The 21,455-nt window shown below is 37.6% G+C and overlaps 1 protein-coding gene across 7 annotated transcripts in view; it reads left to right on the forward strand.

Annotated features, from left to right (window-relative positions):
- EIF4G3 (eukaryotic translation initiation factor 4 gamma, 3) overlaps positions 1 to 21,455 on the forward strand; it is a 280,669-nt gene that overhangs the window by 179,300 nt on the left and 79,914 nt on the right. For all 7 annotated transcript variants that reach the window (XM_014534341.1, XM_014534335.1, XM_014534338.1 and 4 more), the window contains one exon: positions 20,013 to 20,101. In XM_014534341.1, coding sequence (XP_014389827.1) covers positions 20,013 to 20,101 — 89 coding nt within the window. The remainder of the gene's footprint in view (positions 1 to 20,012; positions 20,102 to 21,455) is intronic.

Raw genomic sequence — 21,455 nt, forward strand, 5'->3', positions numbered from 1 at the left:
ACCCTTTCACAGGGGTCGCCTAAGACCATCAGAAAACACATATATAATTACATATTGTTTTTGTGATTAATCACTATGCTTTAATTATGTTCAATTTGTAACAATGAAATCAGGGGTCGCCACAACATGAGGAACTGTATTAACCCTTTTCAGTCCAACGTGGAGGTTGACTCGACAGACCGGGTGCTAGGAGCAGGTCCAATGTCGACTGCAAACCGGTTCAACATTCAATCCCATCAATTAATTTGGACCAGACAGTTTGAATTCCAAAAATAAAATTGGACCACAAAGGGTTAAAGGGTCGCGGCATTAGGAAGGTTGAGAACCACTGCCCTAGGAGCTGTATTGGTACGACATATGTCTTATATTTTGCTGCCTATGGAGTCTTCTAAGATTTTTATGGTTTCCCATCTTACATTTAAGTCCTTTAACCATTTTGAGTTTGTTTTTGTGTATGGTGTAAGTTGGTGATCTAGTTTCTTTTTTTTTTGCATGTAACTGATCAAATTTCCCAGAACCATTTATTGAAGAGACTGTCTTGACTCCATTGTATGCTCTTGCCTCCTTTGTCAAATATTAAGCATAATGACTTGGGTCTATTTCTGAGTTCTCTGTTCTGTTCCATTGGTCTATATGTCTGTTCTTGTGCCAGTACCAGGCAGTTTTGAGAACCATGGCTTTGTAATAAAGCTTGATATCGAGTATTGTGATCCCTCCAACTTTGTTCTTCTCAGGATTGCTGTGGCTATTCGGGGTCTTTTGGAGCGTTTGTTCTAGGTCTGTGAAATATGCTGTTGGTATTTTAATGGGGATTTCATTGAATCTACAAATTGCTTTGGGTAGTATGGACATTTTAATGATGTTGATTCTACCAATCCATGAACACGGTATGGTCTTCCATTTGTTTATGTCTTCCTCTATCTCTTTTTCCAATGTCCTATAGTTTTCCAAGTACAGGTCTTTTACGTCCTTAGTTAAGTTTATTCCTAGGTATCTTAATTTTTTTTGGTACAATGGTAAATGGGATTGTTGTTTTTTTTTTTTTAGTTTCTCTTTCTGTGACTTCATTATTGTTGTATAAAAAAGCCATAGATTGCTGAGTGTTAATTTTGTATCCTGCTACATTGCCGAATTCATTTATTAAGTCTAGTAATTTTTTGATGGAGTCTTTGGGGTTTTCTATGTACAGTATCATGTCATCTGCAAATAAGGACAATTTTACTTCTTCTTTTCCAATTTGGATGCCTTTTATTTCTTCTTCTTGTCTGATCACTGTGGCTAGCACTTCCAGTACTATATCGTAAAGGACTGGTGAAAGTGGGCATCCAGTTGTCATATTCTTAATGACTCCAATCTTATTTGTACTTATTCATTTACTGTACCTTATTTACTTTGAGAGATTATTAAGTTGAAACAATTTGGTGTAGATACAGTCTTTTGTTGTTGATTTTGAGAGTAGTTCTGATTGCTTCACCTGAGGATGAAACGCTTTAAAGCTGACTTCAGAAACCATTTGCTTTTCATAGGTGTGATGCATAAAAATACACAGTAGTTGATACTTATTTAAAGCAGTAATTAAAGTTAGACATCAGCCGAACCGGTTTGGCTCAGTGGATAGAGCATCGGCCTGCGGACTCAAGGGTCCCAGGTTCGATTCCGGTCAAGGGCATGTACCTTGGTTGCAGGCACATCCCTACTAGGGGCTGTGCAGGAGGCAGCTGATCGATCTCTCTCATCGATGTTTCTAACTCTCTATCCCTCTCCCTTCTTCTCTGTAAAAATTCAATAAAATATATTAAAAAAAAAAAGTTAGACATCATGAGTGTGGTCCCTCCTCTTCTCTGGAAAACACTTTCTTGGAACTAGTCTTGATCATATTTCTGACTGGAGCAAAATGCAATTCTGGATGCATCGGTGTTGAAGAGTAAGCCCCGTAAAATGAGAATTGTGGGTATTTATCTCCAGCACATTCAGAAATGAGCCAGACTTTTGATTACTTGATTTATATATCACTGCAATAATTAAGTGTGCCAAAACCTATAGGAAGTTGTATTATGATTTCTGTGTATATTTGGTGAGGAAGGAAAGAGAGTTTCAGAACTTGTGGAAAAACAATCCCCACTCATCATCCAGGAATTCATTTTGTACAATTTCCTGAATGTATATACTGTAACATGAACTTTTACACTTTTTAAATGGTAATTTATTTTTTATTATCTGTTTGATATTAAACTATTATTTGAAATTCTTTTGGCAGAGAGAGATTTGTAATCTTTCCTTTTTATCTTCTGGCTCTTGCTCACAGTGCATTGTTTCTTTGTGTATTTAATAAATTTGTTTTATTAACTCATCATTAGTAAATTTTCCTGGATATAGATTGAGGGCAAAACCTCTCAAAGCAGGTTTGTGTTTACTTTATTTACCACATATCTTGGAACTTAATCTGAGTTTAGTATCTTTAAATCTTTTTTTCCTCTTTCTATTTTTTTTAATAAAATGTAATTGTTGTAATTTTCATTATTGATTTTAGTGAGAGAAGAAGGGGTAGAGAAAGAGGAAGGGAAGGAGGAAGAGGGAGAAACATTGGTGTGCTTCTCGTATGCACTCCAACCAGGGACCGAACCCACAACCTGGGCCTAACTAGGAACTGATCCAATCACCTTTCAGTGCACAGGACAACACTACCAACTGAGCCACATTGGCTACAAAGCACAAAGTGTGAAGACATTCTGTGTGGATACTATTTTTCAGGATGGTACAGTCGCTCTCCACCTGGCTGACACCAGACGTTCTTCCTTGTCATTACTCTGTGTTGGTTTACTAGTTTATTTTGTTTTGTTTTATCTACTTTTTCACTGAGGCTATCACTCTTATTTTTGTGAGAATCTCAATTCCAAATCTTCACTTTGCAGGGATTCAAGATCTCAAATCTCCCACATGGATATTAAAACGTAAACTTAGTTATAGGGACTGACACAGCATCCCATGTCCCCAGGAGTTTATGTAGTAGCTGTAACAATAGTAGCAACTGATCTTGTTTATGTGGCTTCCAGGAGTTTTCTTTATAGTGTTGTAAGCTCCACTAAGATTGAAGGATGGTTTCCAGATTCTGTAGGTTGCAAGATGAGAGATTTATTTCTCAAATGGAGATATGATTTTATGTTTTGAGTGATATTAATAAAATATTGATCCATATAGCCAATCAAATTGATGTTCTTTCTTTTGGTTTCATTTTACCTTAATATAAAAAGAATATAATTTAATTCAGGAAAAATGCTTTGATGATAACTCTTGATTTATTCTCTCCAGTAAGAATATTGAAAGTACTTTAAAAGGAATAAAAAATAAGTGAGCATAAAACCAGAGGAATAAAAATCTTTCAGTTTCAATAGATTAACCTGAAAAAGACTCATTTTTAAAACCATGACCTGATGGTCAGCAACAGGAATAGGGAATTTCACATTTATTTTTGCCTTCACTCAACTTACACCTTCTGACAACTATTTGAAATATCCCTGGAATATTAAGTTGCTGGGGCCAAAAATATATCACCAAAAGTGTCCCACAAGCACAATCCCTCTCCTAATGTACAACCTTATAATTTAACTTCTCATATTCATCTAGAGCAGGGGTGGGGAACCTTTTTTCTGCCAAGGGCCATTTGGATATTTATAGCATCATTCGAGGGCCATACAAATTATCAACTTAAAAATTAGCCTGCTATATTTGTTCAAACATTTAATTAACTCACCCCTAATATCCTTGGCAGGACCAGACCAAATGATTTCTTGGGCCTTAATATGGACCTTGGGCCAGATGTTCCCCACCTGGAGAAATATGTTGTGGAACCTTTGGAACAGGACTTCCTCAATATATTTCTAGTTCCACATCATCTATCAAAACCAACAGAAACTTCAATTCTCCTTCTCAGAGGTTTGAGTCTGAGTTATCCTTAGGGATAAATAAATTAAAATTATTGGTTTTCCCTGCCTTAATTGTGTGTGTGTGTGTGTGTGTGTGTGTGTGTTATTAATCCTCACCCGAGGATATTTTTTCCATTGATTTTTAGAGAGGGTGCCGGGGCATCAATGCAGCCAGGTCTTCCCTGCCTTATTTGCAAAAGATATTTTTAACAAAGCTGCCTTAAAAGTAAATTTCTGGCCCGGCCAGCATGGCTCAGTGGTTGAGCATCGACCTATGAACCAGGAGGTCACAGTTCAATTCCCAGTCAGGGTACATGCCTGGAGTGAAGGCTCTATCCCCAGTGTGGGGCATGCAGGAGGCAGCTGATCAATGTTTCTCATTATTGATGTTTCTATCTCCCTCTCCCTTTCTCTCTGAAATCAATTAAAAAATATGTATATATTTTTAAAAGTACATTTCTGCTATATCATTCCTACTTTCATTTGCTTTCCACAGTGAAATCTTTTTTTTTTATACAGTCTTTTTTTAAATTTTTTTTTATTTTTTTTTATTGCTTAAATTATTACAAAGAGTATTACATATTTCTGTAGTACATATGTCTCCTTTTTTTCCCCCTTGACCTTCCCCCAGTCTCCCCTACCCCCCAGTGTCTTGTGTCCATTGGTTATGCCTATATGCATGCATACAAGTCCTTCAGGTGATCTCTTACTCCGCCCCGCCCCAAAACCCTCCCCGCCTTCCTGCTGTAGTTTGACAGTCTCCACAGTGAAATCTTAAGCATTCTCTGGAGAATACTGGTGCTGGGTCAAATTCTACCTTTCAGATGCTGCAAAATGAGCCCAAACACCTGATGGTTGAGCTTACTAACAGGCTCAGGTGCCAAGCCTCTGGCAAGCACCTTGCACTGTTCCTTCTTGCCTCTTCACTTGATATACACTTACCCACTATTTACAGTAGTTCATTTCTTTGCAACATGAGCCCCAAAGTTTCATTCACTGGATGTTAATTAACTTAGTCATGCATATCTCCATGAATAGACATAGATTCTTTGTTCAGAATTTTCTCTTAGTAATGAATCCATGCAAAAAGAAACCATTGTATTTACCTGCTTCCAGACAGGGTAATCCAGACAGTTTAGGGGAATGCCATTCTTTCAGGAAAAAGGGAACTATTTTCAGGAAAACCTAGCCCTGCTAAAAGCTTTCCCTTGCCCTGACTGCTGTGTTTCAGTGGTTAGAATGTCGGCCCGTGTACTAAAGGGTTTCGGGTTCGATTCCTGGTCAAAGGCATATACCTGGGTTGCAGTTTCCATCCCTAGCCCCAGTCAGGGCAGATGGGAGAGGAAACTAGTCCATGTGTCTTACATCGATGTCTCTCTCTCCCCTCCCACCCCCGCCATCCCTCCCTTCCATTCTCTCTAAAAATCAATGGAAAAAATATTCTTGGGTGAGGATTAATAATAAAAAAATAAAAGCCTTCCCTTTCTCCAATATCCATCTTGACCTTGCACATGGTCTTGAGGACCGTTTTCAATACCTTTGACTAAGTATTTTCCCTGCTAATGCAGAAAAATCTCTAAAATGCATTTCCTTAGATATATATCTTCATTTTCTTTTGCTTTCTTGATAGTACTTAGTAATTTAGTTACAATCATAATAAAGTCCCCTTATTATGTTTACAAAGCTTTTTCTCAGACATCTCAAGTATGAATTTTATGATTTAAGCAATTATTCCTGGGATATAATTATTCCTAATTTGCTGATAACAAACATAAGCCATGGAATAGTAATTTGGGTTTCTCAGGGTCACAGGAAGAGTTACAACCCAAGCCTTCCTTTACCTCACATTTATATTATTCTTTCTGACATGCTTTCCACATGGCTATAAAGTTCTTTTCACATTTTCAGGATTTAGGGACTATACATTTATGCTTGTGACCCAGGTTCAGAGGGAGATGTGAAAGCCACCTGTTTCGACCACAAATAGTAATGAGTGACTGGGCGATGTCATTGTTCTGGGCACTTGAGATTCATGAATGAAGAATCCAAAAATCCCTGCTCTAATTGTTATCTTAGAAAGTTTTAAGTGCTGTAAAAGTAAGCAAGCAGGGAAAGGAATGCTGGGAGGGTCAGCAGGTTGTACAACATGATCAGAGGTGTAGGCCTCAATAGAAGATGAGACTTGAGTAGAGATGGAGGAGGATGTTTAAGCCACTCCTTTACCAAAATCTGTGATTTTTCTCATGTTTTCCCTTTTTGAGAAATAGTGCTATACCCCATCTTCTCTATTCTTAAATTACAATAGGCAGAGCACTCGTGGACAAGATCAGACCACTGTGAATGCAAGTGCCTCTACAAATTCACATTCACCCCCAGCTATATTTTTTATGACCTTCTTGTTATAAAATCATGTACTCAACCCTCTTTTCCCTCAGAAAATGGCATTTTATCATTCCTTGTTAAGAAAAAATGAGTGTTTTGAGAATACCTTTTTCAATGCCCAAGCTATAAACCCGTCTTTATCCAAACTTTTGTGTCTATTAGCTGTCCCTTGTAGTCTCGTGTGTGTGTGTGTGTGTGTGTGTGTGTGTGTGTGTGTGTACTGCCCCACTGTATACTTCTCAGTATGAATACTCTAAACTCACTTTCTCTTCTCATACAAACTTCTCAAGAAGAGTCTACCATTTCTGCTTCTACTCTGTATACTGTTCAACTCATATAATCTGATTTATGCTCCCCACATGCTAGTTGAACTTCCTCAGCAGGATTGCAGTGGACATACGTTTTAGCTTATTGGTCTTTTTATTGCATTTAACACTATTGATTGCTCTTTTTTTCTTTTATAGTTAGAATTGTTGAGTATAATTTATATGCAGTAAAATTCATGCTTTTTAGCATTCGCTTCTGTGAATTTTGACAGACTCAGAGTCATATAATCACCACCACTGTCAAAATATAGAACAGTTCCATTACCCAAAAAATATTCCCTCATATTTGGGTCATGTTATAATTCTCTTATTATTCAAAATATTCCTCCTGCATGATTTCATCTACTCTAATGGTAGATGGCTTCCAATGATATTTAATGATGACTTCTAAATTTTTATCTCCCATCTGAATTTCTCTTCTGAGCTTGTCTTATATTACCAAGTGCCTGCCGATTATCTCCACTGGAAAAACCCAAGTCATCTCAGACTCAACATGTCCAATACCAAATTAATCACTGTGTCTCTAAACCTGTTCCTGTATCTCAGTTAGTGGTACTGGTTCTAATTAAGCCAAAATCCTGAATCTACTGTTGATGGACTTCTCCCTTGAGTTGTTTTTCTCTCATATACAGTCACCTGACAGGGTTCTCTGATTTTACCTATTGTCAAATTTGTCCCTCTTTTTTTCCTTCTACCACTGCGTTAGACCTGCACTTCTATGTGGGTGCCACTTATTTCCCTGGCTCCAGTCTACAAGTTCATTCTCTACCAAGCAGTCATCTTTTTAAAATACAGGTCTGGCCTTATCACTCCTCTTTCATCTATCTGCTTAAACCCTTCAGGGAAATAGGTGGCAGAGGGGATATTCACCTTTAAGATAAACTGTCGCCTGGCTGGTGTTGCTCAGTGGTTGAGCATAGACCTAAGAACCAGGAGGTCACAGTTCGATTCCCAGTCAGGGCACATGCCTGGGTTGCAGGCTCTGTCCCCAGTAGGGTGTGTGCCAGAGGCAGCCGATCCATGATTCTCTCTTATCATTAATGTTTCTATCTCTCTCTCTCCTTTCTCTGAAATCAATAAAGATATATACTTTTAAAAAGATAAATTGTCAACATCTCACTTTTATTACAAAATCTTGTTATATTTAGTAATAGCAGCAGTTTTCTGAGTATATATACATAGGACATGAAAGTAACCTTTGATTTACTTGGTTAACCTAAACACTAGCAGTTTAAGTGTAGTGGTAAATATTAAGGCGACAGTCTGACATAGCCTTTCCCTTTGTCTCTCTGTGATCTCTGGCAAGTTTCTTAACCTCTCTGAGTGTGTTTTAACATCCAGAAAATAAAGAGTATTTATTTCATAAAGCTGTAGTGAAGATGAGCACTTAGCACAATGTCTGACACATACTAACCACTCAATAAATGTTAAATATTAATACTTCTATTTTCAGCTAGCATTAAGGGCTCAAATGTTTCCTTTGAACTTTATTAATATTACACAGAATAAATGGGTATCATGATCGCTGCCCTTAGGAATTTATAGTTCAAAGAAGAGCAGCTCAAGAATATGATACCATCTGAAAAGTTCTTAATTAAATCCTTAAAAAATTCCTTGTGAGATGGTAGAAAATCCTAGAGTAGTCCCTATGCATGTATAACTTTGATTAAACTTGAATCCTCATTGTGTTACTTAATCTTCACAATGATAAGACACATCTCAAGGTGACCTCTGCTTTCATTTGGAAGGGAGAAGTTCTGCTTAGAACAGTGAATTCTAAGGAGAGTCTGTACCATGAAAATTTCAAGGCATTCATTAAAATAGAGGATAGGAATAACATTCATTTCCTGTTTAGGTCAGGAATAGAAAATTAGGAAGAAAACTAAAAGGAATGGGGGGTTGGGGAGAATGAAAAGGATAGTCAATACACTTATAAAGGATATAAGTGTATAGGATGTGTGTGTGTATATATATAAAATATGGGCTATATTATTAAGCCATAAAAAGGAATGAAGTACTGATACATGCTACAACTACAGGGTTCATGAATGAGCCTTGAAAACATTATGTGAAGTGAAAAAGTCACAAAAGACCACATATAGTATGATTCCATTTATATGAAATGTTCCAATTAGGAAAATTCTTAATGACAGAAAATAGATTAGTAGTTACTAGGAGTTGGGGGGAGAAGAGAGTGGGGAGGGAGTGCTGATGGCTATGGGGTTTCTTTTGGGGGTGATGAAAATTTTTTAAGTGAGAGAGTGGTAAGGATTGCATAACTCTGTGCATTTGATATAAACCATTGAATTATATACTTTAGAAAGATGAATTTTAGTCCTGGCCAGTGTTTCTCAATGGTTAGAGCACCAGCCTAGCACCAAAGGGTTGCAGGTTTGATTCCTGGTCAAGGGCACATACCTGATCCCTGGTCCCAGTTGGTGCAACCAATCCATGTCCCTCCCCCTTCCCCTCTCCCCCTCTCCCCTCCCCCCCCCCTCTCTACCTCCCTGCCCCTTTACCCTCCCTTACCCTCCACCCTCTCCCCTTCTCCCTCTCCCTCCCTTCCTCCCTTCCATTCTCTCTAACACGTCAATGGGAAAATATACTAGGGCAAGGATTAACCAAAATAAAAATAAAAAAGGTGAGCCCAGCCTGGGTTGCTCAGTGGTTGAGTATTGACCTATGATTCCTTTTCTGGGGCACATGCCCGGGTTGCGGGCTTGATCCATAGGGGGGGCCATGTGGGATGCAAACAATCAATGATTCTCTCATCATTGATGTTTATATTGCTCTCCCCTTTTTTTCTCTGAAATCAGTAAAAACATTTTTTAAAAGGTGAGTTTTATAGTCTGTGAATTATATTTCAATACATCTTTTAAACAATATAAATAGGACTGTGAGTGGTTGTGCTACCAGCATTCTATCAGAGACATCAGCCTAAGAATTTCATGCTAAAAACCCTAAAGATAGAAATGAATCAGGTTAGGGAGGTTATAACTTAGAAATGTAGGAAGTGCCCTAACCTGTGGTCAGCAAACTGTGGCTCGCGAGCCACATGCAGTTCTTTGGCCCCTTGAGTGTGGCTCTTCCTAAGCCTTAGGAGTACCCTAATTAAGTTAATAGCAATGTACCTACCTATATAGTTTAAGTTTAAAAAACTTGGCTCTCAAAAGAAATTTCAATCGTTGTACTGTTGATATTTGGCTCTGTTGACTAATGAGTTTGCCGACCACTGCTAACCGGTTTGGCTCAGTGGATAGAGTGTCGGCCTGCGAACTGAAAGGTCCCAGGTTCGGTTTGTGGGCTCGATCCCCAGTGCGGGACTTGCAGGAGGCAGCTGATCCTTGATTCTCTCTCATCATGGACGTTTCTATCTCTTTCTCCCTCTTCCCTCCTCTCTGAAATAAATAAAAATATGTTTAAAAAAGAAGAAAGAAAGAAAGAAGTGTAGGAAGTAAGTTTCAACAAATACACCATAATCAATCATATCAGGCATAGAGAAATGTTAGTGTACTACCAAAAATCAAATTGTCTTTTGAGGCATTTTATGTCTGATGTATATTTATATTTATTCTATTTTGTTATTTTACTGTTACATGTTACCTGAGTTTGAATGAGTATTCTCAGCTAGGTAGTGAATGCACCACTATAGTAACCATTCTAGGGGCATTGTTTGATGTCACAAATGTGGAACACCCACTGAGCTGGGAAGCAGGGTGTTGTTTATGTTTGAAATACCTAAGGAGTCTGTTCTAGAAGTAATGATTCTGCATTTCCTTTGTATATAACTTAGTTCTTTTGCCTCAGTTGAGCCACCATCTCAAAGACTTCCAACTATTAATAGTTGTCATTTATTCAACAGTTATGAGTCCCAGAACTCTCATAATTTAAATTAATAATTATAATTTTTTAAAGAATTCAAGTCACATTTGAGTAATAATTGAAATATTTAAATCAGTATATCTGTTCACTTAGGGGGATACTCTCTTTGACATATAATACTGCACATGTTAAAATATTTCATAAATTCCACAAATCACATTATTAAGTCATGTTATAACTTCTAAAAAGCATGGCTTTCCTGTATATATTAAAAATGGGGTCTACTCTAATTTTGAAACCATGCCAAGATGCAAAAAAAGTTTGTATAGTATGAAAAAAATGAAAAGGTTTTATGCACATTCACACACATAACACACATATGATTCCATATACACCAATGTTTTCCAACAGACTTTTTTTACTTCATTGTTTAATACAGTGGTTCTCAACCTGTGGATCGCGACCCCTTTGGCGGTCGAACGAACCTTTCACAGGGGTCGCCTAAGACCATCCTGCATATCAGATATTTACATTACGATTCATAACAGTAGCAACATTACAGTTATGAAGTAGCAACGAGAATAATTTTATGGTTGGGTCACAACATGAGGAACTGTATTTAAAGGGCCAGAAGGTTGAGAACCACTGGTTTAATATATACTAGTATATATTCTTTGCCCATGAATATGAATTAGTTTTGCAATTAATAATTAAAACCCAAAGCAAGTTTTATTATAAATTTTGTAGTTAAGTTTTTTGGCTCTAAATCAAGGAGAATTATCTCATATATATGAAACACGGATTGTCAATTTTCAAAATGTAGTTGCCAGTCTGTTTTTGATAATTTTTAATATTTCTCAGAACTCTACAATGCTTCATTTATGATTAACATCAATTACCATTGTTCAGTAATACAATTAGGAAGAATGGAAGTATTTCTCAGAAATTTACTTTTTGTAAAAATATATTTTATTGATGTTTTACAGAGAGGAAGGGAGAGGGATAGAGAGTTAGAAACATCGATGAGAGAGAAACATCGATCAGCTGCCTCCTGCACACCCCCTACTTGGGATGTGCCCGCAACCAAGGTACATGCCCTTGACCGGAATCGAACCTGGGACCCTTCAGTCCGCAGGCTGACGCTCTATCCACTGAGCCAAACTGGTTAGAGCTAGAAATTTACTTTTTGTGTAAGTTCTTAATACCATTTGTATCAGGTCAATTTTCAAAAAAGTAGAGTGCTTAAAAATTCCACACGTTTGGATTTAAGGCTGAGTAATAAATTCATCAAATATGTGAGCAACTGTAGTTGGAATAAATGGATGCTGACATTTTCTTCAGATTTTAATAATAGACTCTTAGTCTCTAAAATTTCAATTTATTTTAGATGAATTATAACAAAATATCTTCTTAAAAGATTTTTTAAAAATGTTTTTATTGATTTTAGAGAGAGCAAGGGAGAGAAAGAGAGAGATAGAAACATCAATGATGGTCGTCTGCACACCCCACACGGGATTGAGCCAGCAACCCAGGTATGTGCCCTGACTGGGAATCAAACTGTGACCTCCTAGTTCATTGGTCCAAGCCCAACCACTGAGCCATGCCAGCCGGTCTAATACTACCTGATTTTCAGAATTATTATAAGTGTAACATTGGCATCAAGAAAGACATCTAGCCCCAGGTTCGATTCCGGTCAAGGGCATGTACCTTGGTTGCGAGCACATCCCCAGTGGGGGGTGTGCAGGAGGAGGTTGATCTATGTTTCTAACTCTATCCCTCTCCCTTCCTCTCTGTAAAAAAATCAATAAAATATATTTTTTAAAAAAAAAGACATCTAGATCAATGAAAAAACAAAAAACAAATCCAGAATCCAGAAATATACCAATATAATACACAGAACATTTTTTTTTTAATGCAAAGGTAATTCACCAGAAAAAGTATAACCTGTAATTCTCATACATTGCTGGTGGGAATATAAAATGGCACAAATACTTGGAAAATCGTCTGCAGCTTTTTAAAAATTTAACATAAACCTACATATAATCCAGCCATTTCACGCTTAGGTATTTACTCAAGAGAAATGACAACATATGTCATAAAACACTTGTACATGGATGTTCACAGCAACTTTATTTGTAATATCCCAAATGTTCATCAATAGGTGAATAGGTGAATAGGGACTAAGATATCACGTCTGCTAGCGTTTTATTGCTAATAGTGATTCCCTCAGATTAAAATTCCAGTAGACTCATCTGCACTTTGCAATGCACTGTCAATGTGGACTCGCTGATGATCGGGCAATGAGCTGTAGCAGTGTTGTATTTAGAGATGAAAAGCATTGAGGAGACAGGAAGATAACTACTTGTGTTGAAGTCTGCTCTCTAATTAAATCTATCTTGCTGTAGCGATTGACATTTTCTCATCTGTACTAGATTTACCTTAAATTACAATCTGTTTTGATTAAGGAAGAAGTGGCACAAAAGCATTTATTAAAAATGCAAAAATGTCTAAGACACTGCAGAAAGAGCAGTAAAATATAATACAGAGGCCTAGAAAATACGCTGCTGGTCTTATTGCAGTCATCTTTGTTGTCATTGCTGACAGAATTGCATAATAGCTCTGACTCAGTTGGTTGAAGCATCGTCCCATCCCGTACACTAAAATGTTGTGGGTTTGACCCCTGGTCAGGGCACATACCTAAGGTTGCTGTTTCGATCCCCAGTTGCATAAATAGACTGGCCTCTGCTGAACTTTTTAGAGCAAACCTTCAACTTAGAGTTACCTTGCCATTCATTTTTCTTATTATTTGATAAACCATGCTGTAAGAGAAACAGACAAACAGCATTCTTCACTCTACCCTTCCTTGTTTAACTCCACGTCCTCTCCTGCTACAGAAACAAAAGACAGTTGGCCCTGGCAGGGTAGCTTAGTTGGTTAGAACATTGTCCCGATATGCCAAGGTTGCTGGTTCGATCCCTGGTCAGGGCACATATAAAAATCAACCAGTGAATGCATAAATAAGTGGAACAACAAATTGCTCTCTTCTCATGCAAGTGAATTCCATTTTAAAATCTGGAATTTGAAGTAGCACTTTTATAAGTACTTGAGACATAATAAAAAAAAGAAGACTTCTCTATGCCTTAATTTCAAATTAGTGAAAACCCATGTTTTCTTTTATGTTTTTTTGTTGATGTCATTTGTAAAAATAACACATAAGTTAGAGAAAATTCATTATAAAGTTATAATAAACACACTTTTGAATTTTGTTTTTGGTAGAATTTAAGTCTAGCTACTCATTTTGTTATACTTACGTTTTTGGTACCATTGTGGTCCCTGGAGAGACTAGTTAGTACTTATTTAAGTTTCTGTGAAGCAGTCATAGAACAGAAAGCCTGTTTTTAACAAATAATGGAAAATATAATTACCAAGCCATTCTTACATTTCAAATAGCAGCCTCTGAGAAGATGCTGGAAAACACTGATAGACTTACTCTCCAGTGTACATTGGTTGACATTTCTCAGTGATCCATCATTACATATTTTAGCACTATCATATTCTTTTCCAGTTCATTTACATCACCATTGTTAAAACTTACCCTTCTCTCACCTGAGTTTCTTTGTTCTGCCCCAGTTTCTTAGATAAATTACCAAATTTTCCAGATTCTCATGAGGGTCTGTAGAAGAAAAAAAGATAAACTAGAATGCCCAGCCTCAAGAAACTCTATACGAAATTCTTGAATATGATGGAATCAGAACAATTTAGTTCCAACTTTTAGGAATTCAAAGCCAGGAGAAAAAGTAAAATAAAATGTGAAGAAAAAAAAAAAGACAGAAAAGAGAAGGGATTAGAACTGGGTGTTAAGAGTGGGAACTCTCAATGAAAGTTCTATTGGAACATTCTACTCTTTATGTATAACTCTATGACCATGCATTTGGGCCCTTCCTTGACCAGTAGTAAAGTATGTATTATTAATAAACCTTCATGGCCTCTTAGTTTTGTGTCACCTTCAGTCTAGAGACTGAGCCACTGGATACATTAATCCCAAGTCTCAAAGCTAAAGAGTTCATGTTATATTCCAGAAGAATAAAGAGCTAGAAGGAAGACTTTTTATAATTCAGGTTCTCTTACCTGGGTTTTATGTGGCCACAGGATCTTCAGCTGGTCTGCTCGTTTCAGGCACTGCCAGAAAAAATGGAAATCTCCTCTCAACCCAGAAATCCTCTCCAGAAAAGTAGGAAAGAAAGAAAATAGTTTTATTACTGAATAAGCATTATGACTGCAGTGAACATCACAGGCAACCCACTAATGAGATAGCAGAGAGAAGGAAAGCTCCGCCTTTGGTAAAGCCAGGCATATATGATCTATTTACATATGTATTCTCAAGATGATGAAAATTGGTCCTCATGTAGCAGGACTGTTCCAGCACCATTGCTCTTAGATCTGATTTAGCCTAAATTCTCCTGGTAGTTGTCCATCTGTGTTAGTTGTCTTTATCCAAAGGAAAAACTATTCTTTTCATATGTTCATGACAAGCAGGTGGTTGGACACAGAGCCAGGTGGCTGGGAGAGGGAAACATTTCTGAGTTGTAAAGCTGACAAGAGGCTTCTTTAGCTTAAAAAAAAATAACACATACATCAAAGATAGAGGAAGGGTTTACAATTCCAATCTTTCCCTATGCAAAAGTCTAAGAAAAGGGAGGGTGGAAAAGGCCTCTCCTTTTTGGCACGAGAAAAATTTGAAATTTTTTAAAACCTTACAATTTACTTATGTACTGACCTGACTAGTAAATACTAAATAAGTAATGAAGAAATTATAAAGAGAAGCAAGTTTAAGTTTATCAACATGTAATCTTTAGTAAAAGTTGTTTTCAGTCCTACGTTGCATAGCTAGTGAAATACCTTGAGATTAAAAGGTTACCTGTCTGTCCTTGGCCAGTGTTTTCTCAGTGGTTAGAGCGTCAGCCCTTGGATCAAAGGGTCGTGGGTTCGGTTCCTGGTCAAGGGCATATACCTGGTTTGCAGGTTCAATCCCCAGTTGCATAAATAGACCGGCCTGGTTTGCAGGGCCCCCATTGGAGTGTGTGTGGGAAACAACCAATCAATGTGTGTCTCTCACATCAATTGTTTTTTTTTTCTCTCTCTCTCCCTTCCTCCCTCCCTCTCCACACCCCCCTTTCACACTCTAAAAAATCAATGAAAAAAATATTCTCGGGTGAGGATTAACAAAACAAAAAAGGTTACCTGTCATATTTATGTAAAGACCGACAAGACTAAAAGAAATAAGAATACCCAAGATACGGGAATATTATTATGGCAGTGATGTTTGTCATTCTTGTACTTACTGTGCAACATTTCTGATATCTCTCAGAGTCAGGATTCTAGACTAAAAACTGACTTTTAACTACTTGAAGATTCTCTAAGAACTGATACTCCTGCAAAGAAAAGGAAGAGAGTATATGTTTGATAACATGTTTTTACAGAGTCGTTTCTCAGGATGCCTTATATTCCATAACTACTTTTGATTCTTCCATTTTTATATGATCTACCATCCTATATAATAAAAGGGTAATATGCAAATCGACCGAATGGAGGAACGACCAGTCACTATGACGTGCACTGACTACCAGGGGGCAGACGCTCAATGCAGGAGCTGCCCCCTGGTGGTCAGTGTGCACCCACAGGGGGAGCGCCACTCAGCCAGAAGCTGGGCTCATGTCTGGCGAGTGCAATGGCAGTGGCGGGGACCTCTCCCGCCTCTGTGGCAGCGCTAAGGACGGACGTTGCCCAGGGGCTCCCAGACTGCGAGAGGGCACAGGCTGGGCTGAGGGACACCCCCGAGTGCATGAATTTTGTGTACCGGGCCTCTATTTTATATAGCAGTTTCTCAGGTGTTGGGAAGACTATTTTTGCAATTTTACATGGGTTTAATAAAACCCAGTACATATATGAATCTTGTATACTGTTCCCTTTTCTTCAAGTCCAGTAGTTATCTCCTAGGTTGCACACAGAGAGTTGTTAGCTCTTAATTTGCAAGAGTAGCAACTTGACTCCAATAGAACCTATATATAAAGTAAATGAGGCCCTAGCTGGTTTGGCTCAGTGGCTAGAGCTTCAACCTGTGGACTGAAGAGTCCCAGGTTTGATTCCAGTTAAGGGTACATGTTCGGGCTGTGGGCTCAATCCCCAATAGGGGGCGCGCAGGAGGCAGCCAGTCAGTGATTCTCTCTCATCATTGATGTTTCTATCTCTCTCCCTCTCCCTTCCTCTCTGAAATCAATAAAAATATACTTTAAAAATAAAGTAAATGAGAATAAGGGACTCTTCCATTTTCAGGTGTGACTTACCAGGCATCTTACAGATATCAGAAAAATATAACTGCATTGTTCTTTCTTTTTAAAATGGAATCATTGCTAGTTATAACAGTTGTTATGAGGCATAATTTTCTGGAGTCTGTATTCCATTCATGGGGTGCAAGTTGAAAATGGGAACATTTCTAACCTAATGCAATTCTTGACATAAATTCTGAAACATCTAACAGAGAAGACAATCTTCCTAAAACCTAATGATTAAGCTTGCCTATGTCCCCAGTGTTTTTCTGAATTTATACCTTAGTCATTTCATAAAATGAGCTCTGAAGAAAAACATGATTTTTCTACCAGTGATCTAAAAATTCGTAAAAAATCCTTAAATCATTGTATTGCTTTTCTGTTTATATTTGCTTATTTTATATTTTAAAGTAGTAGATATTAAATGCGCCTATAAGCGTTGAGTTTTTATGGGGGCTAAGGAAGGCTGCTTTAGGCAGCTCTAAGTTCAGAATAATTATGAATCTCATGCAGAGATTGTCACTTGTCCTGTGGTGCTTTAATGCAGCACAAGAAGGAAAGAATGTATGTCTTTGTTTTCAGAATATCAGTAATAGCTCTTTCACACAGTGCTGCTATTTGTTCAGTCAGCACATTTGCGTGCCCAACCTGTGGGAGGAAGTTTTCTTGGCCCTATGGATGATGCCTTAAAAAATATTTTAAGTACAGGAATAACCCAGTCAAATCAATTATTTAGAACAGCCATCATTCAGTCAGTATATACATGATGTGTTAAAGAATCAGAGCAATGAATTAAGAGACTATCTCATAGTTAAATAAATGCAGTAGTAAGGGCCTAATCTAAGGTGTAGGTACTGGGAATGGACTAGAAAGGAAAGAAAAATCCGAGACAGTGCCTTAAATTTAATTCCCTTATTTTAACAAGTTCTGAAATAATTGTCTTTTAAATGAGGGAGTGGGTATCTGTGTCTCTCCCTCCCTCTTCCTCCCCCCTTCTGCTAGCATACCCAAATTTTACTGCATATCTCCATCATTAATGGTACGAGAGGGGATGTTTATCACAATTTCACGAGACACTAGGTGTGGTATGTATGTCTTTCTTCAATTTTTAAAAGGACTTGAGGATCTCTTAAAGAAGTATGTGATTTCTCTCACTTCTAGCTGAGAATTACTGCTTTAAAGTAAAACATTAAGCCACTTACAGAGAGTAACAATCCCTGCTACGTAAGTAGCGCTTTTTTTTTGTAAAGCATACTAAATGTTATGCATTACCCATGGAAGAAATGTGTTTATGTTTTTGTGTTGAGTACATTTGATATGTTCTTGGGTTTTGTTATTTAGAAGGAGGGTAAGTTTATATTTGATCCCAAAGAATCATCCAGAAAGTGTTCTTCTCCTTTTCCATGAATGGAATTTAGAGCTCAATTCATGCATATATGAAACAAAATTTGAAATGAAATGTACAGGTTCCTCAAACTCTTAAAAAGGATTCTGCTGTGGAAGCAGAATTAATCATAAGCATTTGGGAGAGATGCACATAAAACAGATGGTTTTATAAATCAGAAAGTCCATAAAAAAAATGAAGAGATCACTGCATGCATACATACATGAACATATACTTAGTAAAAGACTGCGAGGCAATAGCAGATTTAAACCCACCCACAGTCACTGTAATCTGAGCTTCATACTTTGAGAAAATAGTTTACCTTGAGTAGGCCAGAAAGGAAGAATAACAGCTGGTCTAATAATGTTTTCTTGTTCAGTGCGGTTCCTGGGAGGAAGGGTAAAGAAAAATTGGTTTGCGCTTGGCTGGTGTGGCTCAGTGGTTGAGCGTGGACCCATGAACCAGGAGGTCATGGTTTGATTCTTGGTCAGGGTATATGCCCGGATTGCAGGTACAATCCTAGTTGGAGGTATGCAGGAGGCAGCCAGTTAATGATTCTCTCTCGTCATTGATGTTTCTATCTCTCTCTCCTTTTCCCTTCCTCTCTCTGAAAATCAATAAAAACATATTTGAAAAAAGAAAAATTGGTTTGAGGTGTAACAAAGGAGCTTATGGTGTTGGGTTTTTTTAATGGTACAGTAAATTTGAGAAGAAGAGTGTTAAATGTCTCCTTTTTGTTGTCCCCCAAAACAGTGTGAGTATTCCTATTCTGTTCTTCCAAAAAAGATTTGAGGCTGTCCCAGAGAAAGTAGTTGGTTCAGTCTAAATGAATGATCTTGTATTTCTGTAGAGAATCAGCTTGGTGTTTATTCACTTTTGATAATGTCTCTATTAAGTGGCTTTTCTTTGACTCCTCTCCCTACCCACCTGCCTGTAATACCTCATTTCTACCTGTTGACTCATGTGTTGCCTTCTATAGGTTCCTTTAATGTAATCTATTTGCTATCTGATGTTTAAATTGTACATTCAAGTGTTGGATGATTTTGGAATTTGTAAGAAAAATTAATTTTTAAAAATTCTTTGTAAGCCTAATTTTTCATCTAGATCTTCTGATGCAATAGAATAATTCAGTAAAAATAGTTTTCTTTCTTAATTGTCACCCCAGCAATATAAAAGGCTGAGCCAACAATATTGATCTGAAATGAGAACTGAATGCTGTAGAAGTGTTGCCTATCAAATGAAACCTTAAAGTATCCTTTTGTCTAGAAAGCTTTAAAAAACAGAATCTGAGATTCACTATTTTTGTAGCTCAAAAGGAACCTTAGATATCATCTAATCTCACTCTTATACTATAGTTGAATGTGCAGGGGCCTGAGAAGTACAACTTGCTTATGATCACATAGGTGATGAGCAATAGAAGCAGGCCCGTGTCTAGAATTGACTGGTAGGCCAGTTTCCTATATTGATAATCACCATTTACTGAATTATGAGCCTGGGTATGTCCTAACCATGAAGTAAGTAGGAGGGGGAACTTATGCCACTGCATGGAAGGCTACATAAGCTGATGAGAATAATTTGTGCCCAAGACATTTGCCATTGCAACCTGTGGGCCACACTACACAGTTGTTCACTTTATCATTCATCTGTCTCCTCAGTATGGGTGAAAGCCCTCTTTTCTTCTCCTAAATTTGAATACAAATATTATTTAGACCAGTGGTTGCTAACTGGTGGTCCAGGGACCACTGATGGTCCGTGAGGTCCAAAAGGTTGGCAACCGCTGATTTAGACCAAATATTTCCAAACATAACTTTGCAGTGGGAAGTAATGGTAGCCTGATCTTGTATTTCAGCTCAGACAGTTATAACTGCACCAAAGATGTGGAAGAAACCAAAAGATCGGACCCGAACCACTGAAGAGGTGTTAGAAGCAGAATTGGAGGTAAGGGGCAGCAATAAGTCTCTTTAGCCTATTTTCAGAACAATGGTGCCATTTCCCAAGACAAGTTTATACCTCTTTCTTGATATTGTTTTCCAGGCAGAATTTGATATATCAAGCAGAATGTCTGACTTTTTAAAAGTACATTTACAGAATTTGAAAAGATTTTCAGTAGCATGTTCAGTTTCATTGAATTCTTGTCTCTCTTTCAAATACCTCTTCTAAAATGGCAAAAAATAAGTTATTAATTTTTGGTTAACCCTTTAGTCCCTTTAATTGGATTTTTCCTTATATTAACCAGATGGAAAGACTAATCCAATACCGTAAAATGGAGCCCTGGCCAGTTTGGATCAGTGGATAGAACATCAGCCTATGGACTGCAGGGTCCCGGGTTTGATTCCGGTCAAGGGCACATGTCCAGGTTGCAGGCTCAGTCCCCAGTTGGGGGCGTGCAGGAGGCAGCCAATCAATGATTCTCATCATTGATGTTTCTCTCTCTCTCTTTCTCTTCCTTCCTCTCTGAAATCAATAAAAATGTATTTTTAAAAAAGAAAAATGGAGATAGTTCTTTCAAATACCCATTAATAATGATGATAAAAATCATCAGGAAGATTTTAGGGAAATTTATTTTGAATCTGTCATCTTTTAACGTCATCTCAGTAAGATAACTTTTCACATATGGTTTGTTCGTTTGAACTAAGCCACACCGATTTTGTAATAGCACATCAGGTCCAGATGATGTGAGGAAGAAACATGGGCAGATGTTAGTCTTAAGTAGTGCTCTAACAATTCATAGTCTGCAATCTCAGTATTTTTAGTGCTGTGTACTGCAGCTCATAAATGAAGAGTAGCTGCCTTAGCCAGTTTTGGCTCAGTGGATGCAGCATTGTCCCACAGACTAAAGGGTCTCGAGTTCAATTCTGGTCAAGGGCAGGTACCTCCAAGTTCACGGACCTTGGTTGCAGGCTTGATCCCCAGCGGCCTCCCTTCCCCTGTTGGGGCACTTGCGGGGCAACCAATTGATGTGTCTATCTCACATCAATATTTCTATCTCTCTGTCTCTTCTCTTCCACTCTCTCTAAAAATCAGTGGAAAAATATCCTCGGGTGAGGATTAACAAAAAGTAATAATAATAAATTAAAAATAAAGGAAGAGTAATATAAACTATCTCTTTTTTTCTTTTTGAACTCTTCTATTAAAATTTTACTGAATTTTTAACATGATAATATTATGTGCAGAAATTATTTTAAAATCACTTTAAATACATTTGTTTCATAAGGTTTTTCTGTCTAGTTATAATTCTTACCCTCTTCAAGCAGCTCACACAGTACCTTTTTGTTAGTTCTCCCTATCCTGT

The sequence above is a fragment of the Myotis brandtii genome, unplaced genomic scaffold, assembly GCF_000412655.1.
Source record: "Myotis brandtii unplaced genomic scaffold, ASM41265v1 scaffold129, whole genome shotgun sequence".
Taxonomy (NCBI): Eukaryota; Metazoa; Chordata; class Mammalia; order Chiroptera; family Vespertilionidae; genus Myotis; species Myotis brandtii.